The sequence below is a fragment of the Macrobrachium rosenbergii genome, chromosome 31, assembly GCF_040412425.1.
Source record: "Macrobrachium rosenbergii isolate ZJJX-2024 chromosome 31, ASM4041242v1, whole genome shotgun sequence".
Lineage (NCBI taxonomy): Eukaryota > Metazoa > Arthropoda > Malacostraca > Decapoda > Palaemonidae > Macrobrachium > Macrobrachium rosenbergii.
In genome coordinates this window covers 33,409,685-33,431,780 of record NC_089771.1, presented here as the reverse complement: position 1 = coordinate 33,431,780, position 22,096 = coordinate 33,409,685, and the positions used below count along the sequence as shown (strand labels likewise).

Sequence of the window (22,096 nt, the reverse complement as noted above, 5' to 3'; positions counted from 1 at the left end):
ATAGTATTTTTTTTATCTGCTAGAATAAGTTGCTCGTCGTAAAATCGTGGTGATTAAGACAGTAAATAAAAAAAAACGTGTAGAAAAAGACAGAAGAGACGAACAACAAACAAAAAAAAAAAAAAAAAATGTCTTCGAGCATAAAATACCGCCACTTCAAAGAGCGACTGCCTGGCGTGCATGACAGAAACAGCCCGACGTCTGCAGTGCATGGCAGTATCGTGATAGATACCTCCGCCTCGTCAGTATTTTGACCCTCGACTCCCCCTTCCCCGCCTCCGCCGGACATCTCCTCCTCCACGCCCCCCCGGCCCTCGGTCGTGGTTGCCATGGAAACCATCGTCGGGTATCATAACGGCTCTTCGGAATACGAAGTCCAGTTTTATGATGTCCAGGTAAAATGGTTTTTATGGAGGTGTTTACGCCATGCATTGTGTGTGTGTGTGTTTCGCTTGATCTTGTGGACAGTCCTATTGCTTGATTTAATAATATATATGATTGTCATGAGTAGTATATATAAGTAGTAAGCAATATTTGAACAGGTAAATTATTACGAGGAATCCCAATGCTCATGTACGTCAATGAGTTGCAGTTTTAGCAAACATATATAAAAATGAAAAGTAATATGATACCTTCACAGACATAGTACCACCTAAAGTTAGTATAAAACGTAGTACTACCAAAATTTAGCATAAACAGATAAATAAACAACAAAGGAGTTGAATAAAGACTACAGCCCCACTAAACAGATAAATAAACAACAAAGGAGATGAATAAAGACTACAGCCCCACCCAATAATTCAAAACGCTAATAGCAATCAAACTGCAACCTGGAAATTGCCAGGTGCAATGTGGTGACTTGGTGATAAAAGAACGAAGCATCTTGGCAAAAGTGGCGCCCTTCAAACTTGTCCGGAAGTTAATTATTGAAGTCCTGCCGACAGCTGACTTGGAGGGAGGTCTCAGCTGCCGGCTAGCTCAGATATTACCCCTGGTGTCGTGCGTATATGGACAATTTATTTATTTATTATTATTATTATTATTATTATTATTATTATTATTATTATTATTATTATTATTATTATTATTATTATTATTATTATTATTATTATTATTCCAAGGCGTCAGGTATCTGGTTTAAGCTGGAAGTGGAATGTGTTTGTTATACGCATATTGGGTTTGCCTGGCGTTAGAATAGATATAAATCTTAAGGTACACTTGCGTGAATTTGTGTATAATAAATATACGTGTGTGTGTGTGTGAGACAAGAATAATTCTGCTACCTAGTCCCTGAATTGTTTTCCTGCAAGTTGTATGAAACACTTCAGATTCTGTCTGATTCAAGGTATGCAACATTCTTCAGAGGACAACTTTCAGTCAATACCCACTTTTATTTTATTTATTCTTTGGCCCATTGAGACCCAATTTAAATTAGGACTTTCACGATATACAGTCTCTTGACATCATTCGATGTTTACGCAGTTTGTCAAAGTTGGTAATGGCTGTAATTACCTTTCGTTGTTAATAGTTCGCCCACACAGTGCGTGGTTATTGCAAGGTTCATATAGTCAGAGTGAGAGTAGAAAGTATTACTGGAGTGATTGAGCTGAGAATATGCTATAGACATTCAAACCACCTACTATTGGTCTCAGGAATTTAAGAAGTTATTATAACAGTTTTTCAGTTATACTGTAGTGTTATGCAAAGGTATATAAGATTCTGGACACTTTGAAGACCCTAACTGTGTTGAGGTGAGTAGAAGAAAAATTGAGAAGTCTCCTATTACAGGCAATGGTACAATGTGAATATGATTATGATATTTGGGCCAAAGGCCAAGCACTGAGACCTATAAGGTCATTCAGCACTGCAACAGAAATTGACAGTAAAACGTTTGAAAAGGTGTAACAAGAAGGAAAACCTGGCAGTTGCATTATGAATCAATTGTTAGGAGAGGGTGGAAAGTAAGATGGAAGAAAGAGAATCTGAGAGGAGGTACAGTAAAAGGAATGAAAGTCTTAATTAGTTGAATATGTCATTGTATCTTAAATTTCAGTTTTTTCCGTTTTAATTTTTTGCAGGTCCAACCACGACGCGTAGGATTACAAAGGTTTAAAGATGAGTTCAAAACTGAAAACCTGAGACTTCATCATAAAACTCCACACCTTTGGTCTCATCACAGGTGAGGATACTTCGTTTATTTACTAACCACCCATAATCAATCAGTTTGGTCATTTTTTATTCACAGTGTGCACACACAGTGGAATGAGCGAGGAAGGCCATCGACTTGAACTTCCATGGGTAAAATACCCATGTATAAAAACTGCAAAAATAAACTGAAGAGAACCGTAATAAAACCACTTGAAAATTGTATTTAACAAGCTAGGTATACGAAAAATGTAGATGAAAATGTATGACAAAACAAAGTATCAAAATCTACAATGCTACTAGGACGACGACTTGCACGCTGTACATTTCTACCATAAAGGGAATGAAAGACTTCTCTTACTGGCTATGTTCTGTTGTGACATCTTAACAGAATGTTGATAATCAGTCTCTGAAATTAGTAGCACACACAAAATAAAGGCCCAAGCACTAAATCTATGTAATAGTAGTTTTCATAGTGAAGTATAGTCCATGGGCAATGACCACAGTATACAGTTGCCTTTTAATGATATTTTATGTAGGAAACTATCTGATATATTGGTAAAAATTCAGTTCGAAGTGGAATATTTTTTGGGTACCTTTTTCCAAAAACACCATGTAGACCTCCTTGAATCATTTATTATTTTGAGCATTTTCTTGCAGTGGCAACAGCACAATCGAATGTCATGCCTGTATCTAGGCTATCGACTCTTCTGGGCGATCTACTTCACCATGTGGGCCGTGTGGGCGTGGATTGGCTCCATGGGTTACAATGCAGATATCTCACAAAAGTTTTATTTCTTAATTTATACTACGAACTGGGGGATATGGACTTTAGCTGTAGACACTACCATACAGGCCATCAACGTTATTAGACATTTTAAGAAGATTTCGGAAGAAGGTAAGATTTAATGGCAACATGAAATTTAATATACAGCTTGCTGGACAAAAATGCTTTTATATATTGGACGGCTCTAAATTCCTGTTATGGATATATATTAATGGTAATGCATTGATATTCTTTGATGATTCCAGGTGACGCGATTTATCCCTCCATGCCCCGTCTTTTCAAAGTCTCCTGGGTCCTGTCCAACATTACAGGAGCACTGCACATCTTCATCACCCTAGCATATTGGATTACAGTTTACCCATTTCGAAGTGGTGAGTTTGATATAGTGGATTAGTGGGTTCATTGAGCAGACTGCTTACATTCTGCCTTACTGAGCATTATATGGTCTATTGCAGCAACTATTCAACCTTAAATCCCATTGTTTTCTTAGCTTGGTCTGTTCCTGTTTTCTTCCCTGATTGTACAACTTAAAATTTGTCCTGCCCTAATTTTAGCATTTAAAACAAATCTCTTGGGCCACCTGTTTGAGTCAAGAAATGGCACAGTAAGCTCATTGAACTAATAGTACCTGTATTGTCGAAAAGGAAGTTGATCGCAACGATTTTCTTTTAATTTTTATAGCCTCTCCTCTTGGGTAGCTAAGCCTGACTTTACTTTTTTTTAACAGGCTAGGATTACGTAAATGGCAGAAGGTTGTGCATTCCATAAGCATATTTGCGCTACAAAAAAATTTTCATAACTTCATTTTCTTACCCAAATAACACTTCTTGTATGTCCTACTAACTAGTTCTTGAGTACAGTATATTAGATTTTCATAACCAGGAGACACTTATATCATCACTGTTGTCATTTAATCAGTTTATCATTTGTAAGTTACATGAAATGGGAATCTTGGCTGATGCGACAGCGCTAAAATCCTCTTAGTCCCAGGAAAGAAGAAAGGGGACAATGAAATTGATGCTAATTTTTTAGGGCACTTTAGTCTTGCCTTTACCAGTCAAGGCCAGATGTCTGAGAAAGGAGAATTAAAATAATATATTAGAATAAATTTTATTTTCTCAACCTAAAAAATGCCACTGTACATTTTGTCCTTTCATTTGGGTGTTTCTTGACACACTTTTTAAAACAAGATCAATTTTTTTAGTTGGAAATTTCACTAAACTTACATCTAAATAATGTTTTTAGCTTCTTTACATATTCGAAGCAGTGTCCTTCAGAATATATAGTAATTTTAATTGTAATATCTACTATACTCTACGAGCAAATACCATCTAATTTGCATGCAAAACAGCAAGGGGTGAGTCATGTCATTTCCAGTATGTTATCAGATATGTTGGTCAGCTTTCACAGCAGAATATGTCTGTTTACAGATGAGAAGCTGAATGAAATAGGGGTTAACACCCACATTATGCCAGGGGTCTACGTGCTCACTGACGTGATGGTGTCAGCCACTCCAAGACGATTACTCCACGCATATCAGCCATCACTCTTCCTTACCACATACACTCTCTTCAACTTGATATATTTCCTGTGTGGTGGCACAGTAAGTACCTCACATTTTTGTTCATAGTAAACATAACTCTCATTATTTTAGGGGCAAGAGATATACAGTATTTGTGTTGGAAAAGAAGCACTTCTTGTAGCCATTGGAAACTAGCCAGTGTGGATTACTGTAACGATAATATACCCACCTTGCATGGGAGGACACTTCAAATATTGATACTTGAACCCTCTCACATATCTGCTCATAAAATTTCAAGCTACCTTTTCTATTCCTACTGATTTTGAAACTGTAAATGATTAAAAATAAAAGCAAATCCAAAATTAATGAATAAGGTAATGCACCACTTAGGGTGATACAGTACAATACAGAGAGTGGCAGAAAACTACGTTTACAGAAATATTGTAATGGGTGTTGACCTAATGGCTATGCTTTGTTAAACGCTGCCATATAATTCGGTGAAGGTGATCTAATTAAACGATTGAGTTGAGACAAACTGTTTTGGTTTATGGTCAGTTTTTTAAACGTGACTTTTTGTATATTTTGCTAAATGTCCTCCCTGTAACTACTGTAATAAGGACAGAAATAAAGAAAATACTTTATTCTGACAGGATTTTAAAAAAAACTTCATATTTGCAGGATTACATGGGAAGACCAGCACTGTATCCAGTATTAGACTGGACTCGGCCAGGAAGTACAATAGGAATTATAACAACGGTATTAGTAATTGTAATTCCCATATTACACGGCTGCATCTGTGGTCTCTATGCAGCAAGGCTGAAAGCGTGGCGTATATTGAAAATTTCAAGGTTAGTTCTTTTATTTACATTTGATTAATAAAAACTTCAGCGACAGTAGCAGTACTCCCAAGCACGCCAGATCTGATGCCCTAAAGATTAAGGAAGCAAAATAGCTAAGAGTGACTACACATCCACCTGTGGACTGTCATCATTTCTGCTTGCTCACTGCTTGATATCCTTTCATCTATCTGGGAATTCTTTCCTTTTTTGTGTGTGTAATTAATACACTCTGTTACAGGTAGTTTTCTGCCTGGCTTCCCATTGTATTTGGGATGTACCAAATATGGAAGGGCAAGTTTCATGTCTCTTCTTAAGAATCTAAACAGAGTTTGCCTTCTAGATCATCTGTTTTGCTTGTAAAGGCAAAGAAGCATCAGTCCTTTTGTGGTGTCCCATTGACCAATGCTCAGCCAGCCTGCCTGCTTGCCATACTCTTGACCTGCTTCCCTGAATGCTCCATATTTCCTCCTTCTCTACCCTCTTCCCCCATTGGCTCATGTCTCGGCAGCTCCCTTGACATTTGACTGTTCCACCAACTAATCACTCACCTGCTGTGCCCAGTGATTTGCTTCATCCACCTGTTTTGGTAGTGCCAATCCCTGTTGAAGAGTGTGCTCCTGCCTGTTTCTGTGCCTGATTCATCCTTTATTCGTCTGCAGAGGCAGTTTTTACTTCTGATATCTGGTCTTCTGCTACAGCATATGCAATTGCTTCATGTATGTATGCTTTTGACCAGGTTTTTCAAATGCCACTTAGCTTGCAGCCTCATCTGCTACGGAACTGCATGTTGTGAACCACATCACAAAGTTCATGTTGGGAAAGAGAATTGTCATCACAGATGGCTTGAGCAGAGGGGAACTAATTCTACCTTTGGAGATCAGGAAGTCTGCAAGTAGTTTTGATGTGGTCCAGCATCCTGAAAGCTCAGTGCCATACTTCAGGTGGGATGACTATACACTGCGTCTACAGAATCCACTTGGACCCGCACTTCTCCAGCCATGAAGGCATTTTGTAGTCTTCTCCACATTTGCTGTAACTGCATATACGTCTGCTTACTAATGGGCTTTTCACTGCTTCAGTCTAGTGTTGCTCCCTAAGGTGTAACGTGGAATGTCCTCCTCATTTTCTTCTCCATTTGGTCCACCATTTATATCTTGCAATCTTGAGTATCTCTTTGGAAACCATCTGTTACATTTGATACTTGGTAGTATTGACTTTACCCTTACACTTCTGCAGCATTTTATGGTTGCTTTGGTGACACATTCCTCTTGTATCCTGAATTCATAATAGGCATTTATCTGGTTGGCTGATTAAGTAACTGGTTCTCCAGCTACTTACGACAATTTCTCTTGTCATGATAGTTTGGGACTTTCCACTTTTCTTCCAAACCTTTGCAAGTAACACATTTCTTGCCCATCATGACAACATCGTCCAGTACTTATTCAGTCTTTTTTTAGTAGATTTTCAAAATAGTGGCTTCTGTATTCCTAACTGTTGCCTTTTAATGTTTCCCTTCTTTCCTAAGCCACTTTGCTATCCTGAACATTTTCTTTCTTCTCTTTGGTGTTAAGAATCTCTTCCTTCCAAATAATCTTCATACTTGCTATCTCCCTTTTAGCATCACACCTTTTCCTTCATAACTGTGTAATCTTCTCCCTAGCCTGTTGTCTGCTAGAGCTCAAAAGGCTCTTCTTTCAATAGAGCAGCACATAGGATATTTATGACATTACAGTACACATTTTTCACAGAAGAATCATCACTAGAAGTTGCAGGATTATTAGATAAAAAAAAAGCTACTTTATATTGTCTGTATCAAATACAATAGTTGAATTTCAATTTTCACGTACTAAAGTTGACATTATACGTAATATACATTACCGTTATTTCTATTCAGGTATGTGCGTGAGGAAGACGAGACTGACCAAGTGGAACAAGGTGCTCAAGAACAAAAGGTTTAATGTTATGCAACGGATAAGTGGGTGTTTGTAGTCGATCAGTAATGTCGAAGGAAACTGAAAACTCTTCTGTGGGGATATCTACCAATTCCTTTGGTTTTTTGTAGACTGGTGTTTTGATAGCTTCTTGATAGGTTGCAAAATATCAGCCTGTAGCACAAAATATTTGTAATTAAAATTTTTGTATATATTGTACAATAGTTTTTGTTCAACATTAAGATGGCAGTTCAGCCACATTCAACTGTGCGGCATGGCACAGTTCAATGTGAGCGTTTTTTGTTACAAATGGCATGGTAAAAAAAGAATCTGTGATGTTATCAAGCTTAAAGGTTACCTGTACTGTAGTGTGTATGTTGTTTGTACAGTAAATATAAGAGACCCTTGTGTATCTAGTAATTAGTGTATATGTGTGGTAATTGTAGTAATTGTACAGGTGGAAAAGATTAAAAAATTTCCTCCTCCTCTTTTGGGCCATTAAATAATAGAGACCAAAGATTATAAATGCAATTAATGATCTGCATATAGAATATTTATATTTTTACATTTAATATAAGTCCCTTTGCTAATTGCAGTCAAGCTGTGCTTTGTAATTTAACGGTTTCTTAAGCAGCACGGTGCAGTATCTTAAAATGAAACGGTGATTCAGCTTATGTGACATTCATGGTTATTAAAAAATTTGAATTTAATGCACAAAATCAATAATTAAAATGTCAAGTATGTAAATTTGTACGAGAACTAAATTCAGAGCACCATGATATAAATATGGAATAGTGTACAGGTGTAAGATTTAGCAAAGTATATGTTTTTCCTGATATTGGTATTTTGAATAGAACCTTATATATAAAGTTATTAAAAACAAAGTTTTTTAAGTTTCATATTTACAAACTTACACTTATATATACTTGTAACATGAATGTGGTTTTTATACGTAAGGCAGTATATTCAAGAGGGCAGTATAAGTCATCTTGTGTATATGACTGGGATAATGCATACCTTACAGAATTTGTAAATAGGTAAACTCCATGCAATGAACCCTGGCAATACAAATACAACATTCAAAGTTCATGTTTAAACCATACAAAGATGATAATGATTCCCTCTTCGGTGTCCCACTGCACGCAAAGCAGCCCCTTCTCTATGCTGAGCGATGTTGCCTCTTAAGACGAGGGAGGTGGAGGAATCAGCCTATGGATGATACTGACATAGGGTAGAGCTGGAACAACATTGCCCATAGATGGCATTGGAATAGGAGAGGCTTCTCAATAACTACAAGCTTGAAGAACTACAATCACAGTCTGCCAAGCACACTTCTTTTCCTCCATCTCGATGCACAGCAACAGACATGCACAGACCACAGACCCTGTAGTGCTGCTCCTTGAAGTGTAATGGCAAAAAAACCTTCAACATGTTAAAGCATCCCCAAGCTGTGCACAGAAGCTGTAACTTAAGCACCTTACATCATCTTTGTCCCCAGTGGTAAACCTTTCCTTGTGTGATAATAGCCACATAATATCCTTGTGGAGCTCTCAGGAACAAATATAGTAACAAAAAACCCAAATGAATGACTTTAAGGTGCAAGGGCACTGTTACATGGCACTGAAGCAGACTTGGCTTAATGGGTAACACACTATTCTCAGTTAGCAGGCACAAAAGTTGATGTTTATGCTCCTTTTGGATAAAACAGCTTATGGAAGATGGCTATACAGTTTATTTTCCTACAATGGTCAAAATCATCAATACCACTAAGAAAAAATGTCACCACTTTAAGAACTTCCTTATAAAAATTAAAAAATCCAGGGAGACTGTTGACATCAAGAACAGAATGTTTTAACGATAGAATACAAACTCGGCAGCATAGGGCATTAATACTATTATTTCAATGGGTAAAGGAAGCCATACAAACAATACACAGATCAGTGACTGGCAACACAGTGATCAACTGATCATGTAAATAAAATTAGTTTTGCTAGAGTTCAACGTCATACCCACCGATTACATTACTTACTTATCGGTTCTAATTCTAAGCTGAGGCTAGCACCACCTCATTTTTAAAGAGTGAATAACTGCAAAAAGTGTTTCATCACCATACTGCATGATCTTATTTTCTAGACCAATGATCATGTCACTGACTCTGAAAATACAACACCAACATTCCCTTGAAGAACAACAAAATGACAGATCTGCTGCAGACTCGGTAAAAATAACATTAATAACAACAGATGAAAGTTGTTGAAACACCAGAAGGGTCAAGTATGTCGTCTCTGACACAAATTATGAAGCTTCAACAGCAAGTCTTATGGTACACATAACCAAGCATCAAAGTTTCAAGTCCACTGATGCCTACATTCAAATTACTAAGAAATCACAAGTAGTATGGAAATTAGCCCGCAACTGTCATACTTTAGAGCTGACCACAAAGATATTTTCTGGTCATCAGAAAAAATGAAATCGATTAAATTACACGTTTCCGAGAAAGGAAAACTGTCTTTTCTTACTTGAAAAAAAAAACCTAAGACTTTTTCACACCAACAGTCAATTTCATCTGGTCTTATAATAAGTACACAAAAAGAAACTAACTTGATGATATCTTCCCACTAAAAATCTAACAGCAAAGTCTTAACCAAGATGACAAGCTTTTGGAAGGACACCAAAAAGCACAAGAAAATTGGAACCAACAAGTATAAGACAAGGAACTTGAAAAGCACAAAAAAAAACTGAAAACAAAGATTTATTAAAGTAATAAGCAGATCACAACTTTCAAAATATTTTGTTGACTTCCACAACAAAGGAACTTCGATCATCCCTCCGATAAGAATACATTCCTTTACACAAAGGAGATAAAGTAAATGAAGCAATGGTTTGTACTTCATACAAAGCCTAAAATTACTAAAATAATTTTTATGCTTCTTATCATACATACCTACATTTGCACAATTGTATTTTCTACAGAGAAATTACCATGACTAACAGTTCTCTGCAAGAGGAGACTGAGCTGCCCTTATTGGATAGGAGCAACAGTATACCTACTATTAAGAGTCCATTTTCTACTGATAAGTGAACTCTGAACAAGTGAAGTGTGAGTTGGTAAGTCATGGAGCTTCAAATTAATTGGAATATTTTAGACTTTCCTACAGAAATTTCAGCCAATCTGTATCAAGTGCTGCATACTTAAGAATAAATCCATATTCTCTTAAACTCATTAATAACTGGAACCCCATCAAGATAACAGTAATGGTACTCACAATCAAAATTTAAGATCAAGTTACAGAAAGTCAGGGTAAAGTGATGGCCTGCATACCGTAAGCTTAAGGTTGCGTCCAATTTTAGGGGGAGATCTGTGTCATGTGGTACTGAAGTCCGATCTACCTCCCAAAACTTGGATCAAAATGAATGCACATTCATATAAAACCAAGACCATTAACCAGCTAGACAAGTCTGACAAGAAAAGAACGGCCATTAACCACCTGAGCAAGTTTCAAAGAAAAGAATAACCACAGGTGATAAACGAAAAACATAAAAGAGCAGCTGGGTAATAAGCACAAACAAAACCGCTAAAGCAGAAAAAAGATAAATATACGTTAGTCAAGTCAAGAAAAGTTAGGGTAATGGTATCCGGACCTTTGAAGAGTATGGTAGCCACTCAAACGAGGCCTGTTCCGGTTTTCAAAAAACTTCGAGTAACTAAAAATTTTGTGTGGCAATTGGCCACTTCAAAAGTATATGGGTGCTAATGGAATGGAATATAAAATTTAGACCAAAGGCCAAGCACTGGTACCCTGTGAAACAAGTAACATGCACTGTTTAATGCAACCACTGAGTTATGTGTCCGGACTCATAAGGCTCACCTGGAGAATCTGTTTTTTAATGAGAGATAAAAATGGAAGGTAAATGTAAAAAGTTGGACAGCTGGGTGGAGAGACTACAGGAAGAGGTGAAAAGCAAAAGGCTTGTAATGTATCTTAAAAACACTCAGTAAGCAGCACAAACTATGAAGAATAGCCATTAAGAGTGCTAGTGAGATTTTTCTACTGAAATATACAAGATGGGCAAACATCTCACAAAAATGGTCTAACCTCTATTTACCACTCTCAAGAAAAGAAAGCCACCACACTGAGCTGCAAGGCTGCAAAAAATTCAAAAATACTAAAACAAATGACCTGACCTGTAGCATGTAACAAAATACCAGCGTTTTGAGAATATTGAAGGTACATTGGTTTTAGTGTTGCAAAATACTGTTTTTAAAATCAAAGTATTACCTTATTTCCATGGCTGTAGAAATCCTTGTCTCACTGGATTCATTTTGGTCAAGAACCAGAAAGCCTCCGCTGTAATTCTTACTGCCGTAGCCTCACTTTTTCACCAGTTAGGAAAGAAGCAAGCTCATATGATCCACTAGTTACTGCATCATAAAAATGTTAGCATTCTGCAAAACAAAATAATGTACATTAGATCAGCTACTGCATCATAAATATATAAAGAATGCTAAGTTTTGGTATACTGTGTTGAATTTTAATTTTCCTAGAGGACCAGTATCTGTAAAAACCTAAAATCTCACTAAAATTTTACAATATATCTTCTAAAATTTTGGCCAATCTATATTTACCATTAGTGTCCCTGTTATCTAACACTCTACTAGCAAATGCTTAATTGTACAGAGCAATTACAGAAAAGGCCGAATTCTTTTATCCATCATGCAACTAGAGGTCAACCATGCGAGACTAAAACAAAAGCAGCATATATAAACCTCCTACTTCCTTAGTATCAAACCATATTTCAAAGGGTGTATGTCCAATGCAATTTATTTCATTTTATTGGAGCCTACTGTATGCCAATTTTCTTCTCACAAACTCTGAATTGAATTGTATTCAGGACTGCCTTGTAGATTTTGTACCCCTTCTAAATGATGGAATGATACCCTGATCTATCGGCTGCAAGACAGAGGTGATGTTGGGAGATAGTATAAAAAAAAAAAAGTGAAATTGGGCGAAGTCAACAAGGTTTTGTGTTTCATCCTGTTGACTCTGCGATGCTCAAGAAGGGCCCTGTACAGCGGCTTTAAAACTCAATAACTGTCATTGCTTGCACTTGACAAATATCCTTGGATAGTCTGGTACTCTTGAATAACAAATGTAGAGGTCTTGACCAAATCAAATTCTGACTATTTACCCCAACTGAAGTGAGAAAGAGCTCCTTAACATAAAAAAAAATGGATGAAAGCTGAATTTCCATGAAAACATTGTGAGAAAAAATTCAATTAAAGAACAAAAAAGTTAGAAGACTACTTTTTAATAGCTATTCCAACCCTGTGAAACAATGACTGAAAACCATGTAAGATAAATGACTGGGAAGAAAGCGCCCATGACCAACATTCTCAGGGGAAAAGTAGGTAAAAGTGGGCTGCATTACTGGTCGAGGGAGCTGGTAGTGAGGTAAAGAGACATGCATTAGAGAGCATTAAATACATTTACATCGTAAGCAATACTATTGTCTTCATTCATTGACATGCTTCCAAGTTTTGTCCCATTTCTATTTTTTCTAACCAATAAAACCACAAGCCTTCAAGACTTCTATCTCCTCCTTTGAGATAAAGCCTAAACCACAGTCCTTCCATCTTCTTTCCCTCATTTTCTTTGAGTCTGGATTAGTTAAATATTGGGTCAATGTAAAACTAGCCTCTGCAATGAACAAAAAATATCTCCTTGGTACTGATGTTCAACTTGACACTAAAGTCAAATTTTTTTCCTTTCATCAGTCAGGTTGTATATGCACTCCTGCAGTTTGATTTGAAATAATAGCTTCAATGGTTTTAAATTACAGCTTCAAAACAACCTTCAGCAGTTTTGATACTTCAGGTGAAAACAATTATATTAAAATAAGTCCAGTTGTCTGTTTACCATGGGCCAACACCAACTAGCCAGTTTATCATGAGCTACCCCACCAGTCCAACCATGGATGATCAGTCATCTAAATTTTGACAACTCTCCTTGAAATGGAACAAATTAAAACTTTTGACAGCATATTATCCAATTTCTTGACAGGATGAGGTATAGCATTAACTTCAGACATGCTTACAATGCTGCAACCACATTCTGTACTGTCTCCTGTGGTACTGGAAATTTACCTATCAACCAACAATGTCCATCTTTTAGAGACAGTGGTTGAAAGTGTTAAAACAACTGAATCAACAAAATTCCTAGGCTAGGCACTGAAGCCAATGAAAATATAATATAACTTGAGGCAGAGGGACTAGGAAACAAAACTACTTCTAACAGGAAGGACACTACTACTGAGAATGCAAGACGAACTAAATAATATGTTGTTACATTAGATTAAATCCGTAACGACACCTTAAACAAATCATACAAATTTTGCCTTTCAAATAATCAATACAAATCAAACACAATCTACAAAATAACCTAAGACCCATCAAATGAAGCAATTCCCTCGCCTAATGCAGAATAAAAGGGATGCAATTAACATGCATAACAAACCCTGACAATGGCACACACAAAAGCATAATCACAAGCTAAAAGTTGTTGTGTACCCTTTCTAATAATAACATTATTACTTTAACCCTGTACTGTCCCACAGCCTAAGTTAAAAGTTTAAGGCTATTCGGGAGCTCTACTCTGACAAATATTGCGTAAAGCTGGTATATATTCCCAATATTACGATGCGAGTATGGGTAGATGTACCTTCATTAAATAAAAAAAATTAGTAATGCACCTTAATTACATAAAAATTAGTAAACTTAAAAAGTTACTGTACTCACCTGACATGCCTTCCATACGCCTATATCACCATCTTTTCCAAGGGTGGCTACAGCTGTTGAAATCATACAAACTCAACATTCATTATTTAATTTTTTCTTGTAAAGCCATTATACAGTACAAAACTTGATAGAGGGTATTTGAGAGTCACATTACATATCTCTTACACAGAGAAGGCCTCTAAGCTAAAGAGGACTTTTGATAACATGCAAAAGGCCCTCTGGCGTTGGTGATGAACAAACGCCGAACACAGGAATGCCTTCCTTGACTAACGCTGCGTTTGTTGTTGGCCCTATGGCAATGACCTTGACCTTATTCAAAGTAAATCCTAAAGCTTTGAATACCTGCAGTGAGAAATTAACACCAGACGGACTGAAAAATACTATGTACATTGGCAATTCCTCATTCATCCATTTCTGAACAGAAGATTTCAACTGCGGATGTTCTGAAGTTTCGTAGCAAGTAAGGGCCCTGAAATCTCTGTCCTGGCTGACCAATAATTTTGGCAATTCATCTCTTCCTAAATTACCACATGGATAGAGAAGAGGTTTATCAAAAGCAGGTATTTCTCTGAAAATGACAGGTGCTAGCTGCTGTGCATTCCCAGACTCTTTCCCAATGGTATTCAACTTCAGCTGTTTCAAAACTGCATTGGACGTCGCTTCACCAATGGCAAAGATTTTCTTGTCATTCCACTGATGATGGCAGCTAACATTTAGGGTACTGTAAAGCTGGGAAACTGCTTCTACAGCCCTCTGACTTGTGAATATGATGCCACTGTGATCTCCTGGGCTTGCCAAAGCATTCTTCAGGGGAGCTTGATTGTAAATTTGAATGTTAATGTAGGTACATGTACTGTCGAAAAGCCTGCGGTAGAAAGTGCATCAGCGTAACGGTCGTCGCCCTCCTCACTTGATTTCAATAGCCATACCTTCATCTCTGCTCTGACTCTGGACTGGAAAAAATAATACTGTTATACTCACTAAAAAACTAAAGGTTCTTAAACAATCTTAATCATTAGTAACTTAGAAGCTATTCTGTAAAAGCAGAACTTCTGACAATTATGTGGCTGTAGGGATAAAATGTAACGACCAATATCATACTCAGGGATACTTATTGTCAACAGCATTTGGTCATATGATAAGATTTATGAATAATTTTTGTCAAATGAATAAAAAATTAACATTTTTTCCGTAGTTTCAAATGCAAAAATCAGACCATCAATTATTTTATACTAAAAATATAAGGATTGTAAAAATGAAATTAATTTTTTTATAACACAAAATCATTACAATAGTTCATAATACTAAATTGTTTTCATAACAGAATTACAACAGTTCATAATACTACATTTTTTTCATAACAGAACACATTTTTCAATACAAACTTGTCAATCATGAGATGCATTGTTTCAAAACAGAAAACACAGTCACGGCAAATTGCCCTGATCAAGATTGAAGAGGCCTCTTGAATACCAGACACCAATAAGTGAGAGGAAGGGAGGAGACCAATAATACTAGGAAAAGCATGTTTTGTATTACACAAAAACACTGCTTAAATAAAAGAGGCACTTTGAAAGTGAGGATGATGCAACCCATCCCTTGAAATGCTGTTGAGAGATATTGGGAATGAATCTTTCTTTTTTTTCTCTAAATCTTCAGCCGAATGCCCTTACGGACAGAGTCAACAGACTATAGAACAGGAACAATAGATGCTTGTAAAATTAATACTGATAAGCCGTTTTAGATAAAATTGCCACTGGAATGAAACTGGCCAACTGGAAGGAGCTGGCACATCCAGCAAGGACAAATACATCTCCGGATTGGCAGAAAATGAAAGGAGGACAGTAGTGGTGGTTTAGAAAATGAATTCATATATAAAGATAAGAAATGATAAGGGGTAAGGCTATCCGTCCTCTTGCTAAATCACAAGGCATCCTCAGTCCTTCTACTAAGGAATTTTCTGCGTCGGCAAGCAGTTTTTCAGTGTTGGTAAGCAGTTAATGGCACCAGTAAGCGGTTTATTGGCGCTTACGACATCATAGGTGCCATTTATTACCATAATCATCTGTGATTTTTGGTTATTGGCGCTCGGCTGGGAACAGAACCCCCGCTGTTAACCGGGGACTGCCTGCAATGTAGGTCCTCTTTGGCGCCACTAACCAAAACTTGGTGGTGATAGTGCCAAAAATCTGGCTGACGAAGCTGCAATTTCTGGTATTAACCCCCGGCAACCTGACAAGGACAGAAAAGTTACTGATGGCTCCCAGTGACTTGTTAAGATGCAGATATATTTTAAGCTCAACTGGCCGAGCCTGTTCTTCAGCTGTCTCACGTAACATCCTCGGCTTCCCCTGCAAATGCTAAAGAAACGTCTGACGAATGTTTCGGCAAATGCCGCATGAGAGTTGGGTACTGTTCGTAAGAGGTCTCGTATAATAGTTAGCCTACCTACCTCGGAACCAAGTTTCAAAGACCAATTCCGGCTCACTGTAAATGAATATTAATTCATAAAAGGAAACAGTTTTTATTCAAATGAGAACAAAGTAATAATTAGGCCTATGGACGAATGAGACAGCAGCAACCTTAACTAACCTATTTAACCATCCAATTAATCGCCTTGTTACCAAGCCCTAATGAGATTCCACTTCACGGCAGGAATAACTTCTACATAAAAGGTAACGATTTGTTTTCTTGTACAAATATATAGGCCTATGACGGCAACACATCACACGCTACGCCTATAATATAGGCCTAGGCTACTGTACCAGCTCAAGTTAAGCAAGGTTAGGTTAGGGTGCATTCACTGTACCCCTCCCTGATAATTTTAACTTTCTTATAATATACTTTTTATGTGACTGGGTGACTGTTGCTGTTGATAAGCACGGACTAGGCTAGGCCTATTTAGGCCTATTTGTATTGTGAAGGGATTCGTACATTAACTACCGGTAGGTTTTTTATATTGTTTTTTAGCTTAGTTTTTCTCTACAAGCAAAGAATTATCGTATTTTTCATTAATAAATGTGGTTCTAATTATACATGCACAAAGTGTAGGCCTATAGGCCTAGGCTTATAAATTAAGTTCCCGTACCATCACCTTTTTAATTATTTTCAAGACACTCCACGCTTTATTTTTAACAAAATATAAGATTAATTTACATAACTAAAATGCCAGAACATCATAAGAAAATAATTACGCTCACTTAAATAACAGTAACTTCAATAATTGCCTTAGAAGACGTCCCAAGTCCGGAGATTCACCTCAAAAATGTCTTGTTTTCATGATAAGAAGTGACAGCTACGATGGTAATATCTCTCAAAATGAAATTTAGATTTTTATATATAATAATATATATATAGAAAGTTTATCCTTTCATTCATGATGTTATTTTTTTTATTGGTTTCATTTAGCATCTTTAGACCGATGTGGATCTCATGTACTGTAGGATATGTTGGCCATTTTTAATGCTATTTATTATCTGCAATTCGTTGTAAATGAATAAAAAATACGTTATTTACGGTCTTAATAATGTTATTAGTCTTTTTATATATAATTCTCTATCATACAATATGACCGTACTTTAATTAAAGCTCCTTTGAAGATTTGCAATGCTAAAAATGAATATTGAATTATCCATTTACATTTATCCTTTTTTATATAATACTCTAGCATACAATATAGATCGTATTTATAATTAAAGCCTCTTTGAAGATTTACAATTTTAAAAATGAATATTAAATTGCCCATTTACATTTATCAAAAATCAAAATTCAAAAACCGTACTAGTGATGTTGCAATATAAAGGCAATAGATAATAAAAATCGTTATTTCCATAATCATAAAGATGGAATATATATCTCAATTAAGTTTTACAGTTTGCGTTATTTTCAAAATGTAAACAACACAAAACGCAAAACATGGAGCTAGGACGAAAACAGCTGATTTCGTCTTGTTTCTTTATTTTTCATCTCGCGTTGCAAGTCGATTGTTCACACACACATACACGTGAACGAACAGCAATGATGCATTAAGCAAGGCTTAAACTTTCTATTTTAAAGCGTGTTCCTATTTTTTTTATTATAAAACTACACTATACACACATATAGTTCACATAGAGATTGTTATAAAATAAATATAAAATGAAGAGAGTTCATCACACCAAACTGGATTAATCCGCTTCATTATTACCAAATTTACCTTTAAAATTTAATAATGTTTAAAACTTACGTAACATTCGCGGATATTCATTTGTATGAATGCAAATTGATATTTTTATACGGCTACTATACAGAGTTAGGGCACAATTACCGGTTTGGGAATTAGTAATGCTCTGGGCCGGGCTTTGTGGTGAAGGTTTTGTTTCCTGTCGAAGATTAATCCCCTTTAGCTGATCCTGAAGGCTGTCTGTCCCATTTTATCCATATCTTTCATACCATATATATATATATATATATATATATATATATATATATATATATATATATATATATATATATATATTTCCTGGCAACGTGGAAACATGCATGCTTTCGTTAATTCCGGATTCTTGCTACTGACCCACACCCCCCTCATTTCTATTCCTGTCTTTGTGTGTGTGTGTGTGTGTGTGTGTGTGTGTGTGTGTGTGTGTGACAGACAAGTTAAGCCAAACAAAAGTCAGGTAGGTCAGAACCCTCTCCACACACTCGACCATTTAATCCCAACTAACATTCTCTCTGTTCTGGATATTAAGGAACTTCCTTGCTAGTACATTTTCACCTGATCTATCATTTTGTTTTGTGAATTTTATGGAATTTTCTTTAGAGAAATGGCCTGCAAAATCCCTGTCTAGCTCAAAAGTTTTCAGCGTACTTCAACAACTTATTAAAATATAAGTACTCCATCAAAATTTGCAGCCTTTGTATAAAATGTTAATTATTGTATTTAATTGTGAGTTACTCAATCCAGACAGTTCACAGATTTGTTAAGAAAACAAAATCTGCTCCGTAATGTTGCGGACATTCTAACAAATTTGTCTCTTCCCTATATATGATAAACACGCATAGCCTAATCTCCCAGCAGACTCTACAAACGATATAATCCTAAGTGATTAAGATAATAGCATTAACGTGTCAGTGAGAGATTTGGCTATAAGATTATTTTGTCTGTGTGAGTTTGTGCGTCCTTTTGACGTTTACGAGCGGTAGGTCGAGAGTCTGAATGCCACTTTGTATTGTAGTGGTTAAAATCTCAGCCGCTCTACAGAGTTTTTCTGTGGGACCCTCAAATTCCTTTAATTTTTTTAAGTTACCTGAGACATTCCAAGAATCAGACGGCTTACTCCGTCATTATTAAATGACAAATCCTGAAAGTAAGGAAAATGTCTTTACGTTTTTCTTGAAAGGCCTCATGTTTTCAATCATCCTAATATTAGGTGGTAGCCTGCTTTACAATCCTTGGGCTGCAATTTTGAAAGCTGCATGTATTCAGCAAGTTACCATATTTTTACTTACATGAGTATTTCTCTATATTCAAGTAAACACATGGATTAAGTGGATCTTTCCTAGATAGTGACACCCCCAAAAAGGGTTTTAACAAGGTATGTATCCATCTTTGCGGCGTGTTTAGTACAAGCCTGTTGGGGATTACCGTAAAAACATACACAAAAGACTTTAAATATCTAAAGATAATGACCCCCAAGAAATATTAGTCTTAGATAACGACCCCCGAGCTTTGCTGGGGGTCACTATCTGGGAAAAATCCGATTAAGTTTGCTTGCCAAAGTGACTGATAAAGAAAAACTGACCTTGTACCGACAGCTGAGGATCAGGAGATCGCGGTAATATTGTTTTCCTTTTTTTCGTACTCAAGCCAAAGTGTTATTCATCACCTGCACTTCATAAAAGGGTAAAGCAACAGTTTCTGTGTCAAGCATTGCTTAAATCAGCAATTCCAAACGAAGTAACTTGACGGAGGCAGAGAAATTAACTTCACACTTCAGTTATGAACACGAGATTCAGAGAGCGTAGTCCTGAGTCTTTCAAAAAGAAAGCACCCCCTAATAAAGTATACAATAAAATTTGCATTCCTCTTACCAAATTAAGGATCTTGTTTATGATTTAATGAAAACTATAACGTTAATTATTGTCAGTTGGAGAGGGAGCATTGAATAATGAAAAGTAAATTAAGCAACAATTCTGCGGTACACAACATGGAATTAGCTAAGTCAGGTTAATCTCGGACATACAAAACTACAATAAACGAAAAACAAATCACCTTAGACAACTAATCATTTGGGATAACATACTAATAATAAACAATAAGTAAATGAAAAATTATAAGTGATTATTGATATAAAAAAATAAATCCTTTTTATCACAGGAAATTGTGGAGGACTTCAAAGGTTCTCGACAGCACCTTCTGGCTATGCGACTATGCTCGATAATAGACCCTCCAAAAATAAACCTGGATGACATTTTCTCTTTCAACAGATAATCTTTAGATCATCCCCATCACACCCCTCGAGAGAGAGAGAGAGAGAGAGAGAGAGAGAGAGAGAGGTAGTTATCAGAATTTATCACGGGGACGGCTGCTCCTTAACTACTCTTCCTAGCAACAGTACGTATCATTTTATGATTTTTTTTTTACAGCTTTATTTTACTCATTTCTAGTCTCAGTTCCCTCATGACTGGAGTATTCTATTTCCTGGTTTACTTGATAATCAGTAAATAGCCATTTGCTAATTCTATGGGTCTATAAGTTTAGTCTTCTGTTATAGTCAACTATTTGTTTCTTTAAGAATTGGCTTAAATGTCACTTCACATTATTCCATAATGATTTACGCTAACAAAATATATTCTACTTAATTTTATTAATCTTAAAATGACCAATTTAACAAGTTGTACAAGTAATTTGGACCAGTCAGAGCCAGTTATTTGTTTTTACGACTTGGCATATTAATTATCATAAGTCCAACCGTCACTGCGCATCATCCTATAGTGATTTACACAAACAATTAATATTCTACAATTTTATTAATCTTAAAATGGCCACTTTACACATTTTATAAGCAATTTAGATTAAAGAGGATTGATTTACCTTATAACTGTAATGATAATTATCAGATACGATTATCATAAATTCAAACGTCACTACGCTTTATCCCATAATGATTTACACTGACAGTCCATGTTCTACTTATTTTTATTAATCTTGGAATGGTGACTTTAACATCTTTTATAAATGATTAAATAAAATAAAAATGATTTACTTTCTATGTTGATAAATATAAGATTCGATTATCGTAAGTTTAAGCGTCATTACTCATCATTCCATAATGATTAAAGATAAAACTCTGTTTTCCTTAATTCTATTAATGTTAGAGTGTCCAATTTAATATCTTTTATAAGTAATTTAGACAAAATAAGATTGATTTACCGTCTATATTAATGATATGAGATACGATTAATCATACCCTCAATTCAAACGTCACTACATCCCATAATGATTTAAGATAAAACTCTGTACTTTCCTTAATTTTATTAATGTTAGAATGTCGAATTTAACATATTTTATCAATGATTTAGATAAAATAAGAATGATTTACCTTCTATATCGGTAAATATGAGATACGATTACCCTAAGTTCAGGCATCACTACACATCACCCCATAATGATCTAAGATAAAACTCTGTATTTTCATTAATTCTATTAATGTTAGAATGTCAAATTTAACATCTTTTATAAGTAATTAATACAAAATAAGATTTATTTGCCTTCTATACTGATAAATATATTGAGGTACGATTATCACACCCTCAATTCAAACGCCACTAAGCATCGCCCCACAATGAATTACGCTAAAAATCTATATTCTGCTTAACTCTGTTAATGTTAGAATGTCAAATTTAACATATTTTTAGGTAATTAATGCAAAATAAGATTTATTTTGCCTTCTATACTGATAAATATGAGATACGATTATCACACCGTCAATTCAAACGCCACTAAGCATCACCCCACAATGAGTTACGCTAAAAATCTATATTCTCCTTAACTCTATTAATGTTAGAATGTCAAATTTAACATCTTTTATAAGT

The 22,096-nt window shown here is 35.8% G+C and overlaps 2 protein-coding genes across 2 annotated transcripts in view; one reads left to right on the top strand and one right to left on the bottom strand.

The window, feature by feature from the left end:
- The window catches only part of LOC136855531 (uncharacterized), a 106,832-nt gene extending 98,770 nt beyond the window's left edge, over window positions 1–8,062 (top strand). The window contains exons 6-11 of the mRNA XM_067132654.1: window positions 2,079–2,167; window positions 2,793–3,043; window positions 3,178–3,303; window positions 4,363–4,535; window positions 5,133–5,302; window positions 7,188–8,062. Of these exons, the coding sequence (XP_066988755.1) occupies window positions 2,079–2,167; window positions 2,793–3,043; window positions 3,178–3,303; window positions 4,363–4,535; window positions 5,133–5,302; window positions 7,188–7,251 (873 nt within the window). The 3' untranslated portion in view covers window positions 7,252–8,062. The remainder of the gene's footprint in view (window positions 1–2,078; window positions 2,168–2,792; window positions 3,044–3,177; window positions 3,304–4,362; window positions 4,536–5,132; window positions 5,303–7,187) is intronic.
- Window positions 8,063–14,092: 6,030 nt separating this feature from the next.
- On the bottom strand, window positions 14,093–19,943 carry LOC136855530 (uroporphyrinogen-III synthase-like). The gene is given in 3 exon segments (XM_067132652.1): window positions 14,093–14,844; window positions 14,847–14,973; window positions 19,804–19,943. Coding segments are annotated over 2 exon segments (750 nt in total). The 5' UTR covers window positions 14,956–14,973; window positions 19,804–19,943; the 3' UTR covers window positions 14,093–14,203.
- Window positions 19,944–22,096: the final 2,153 nt, after the last annotated feature.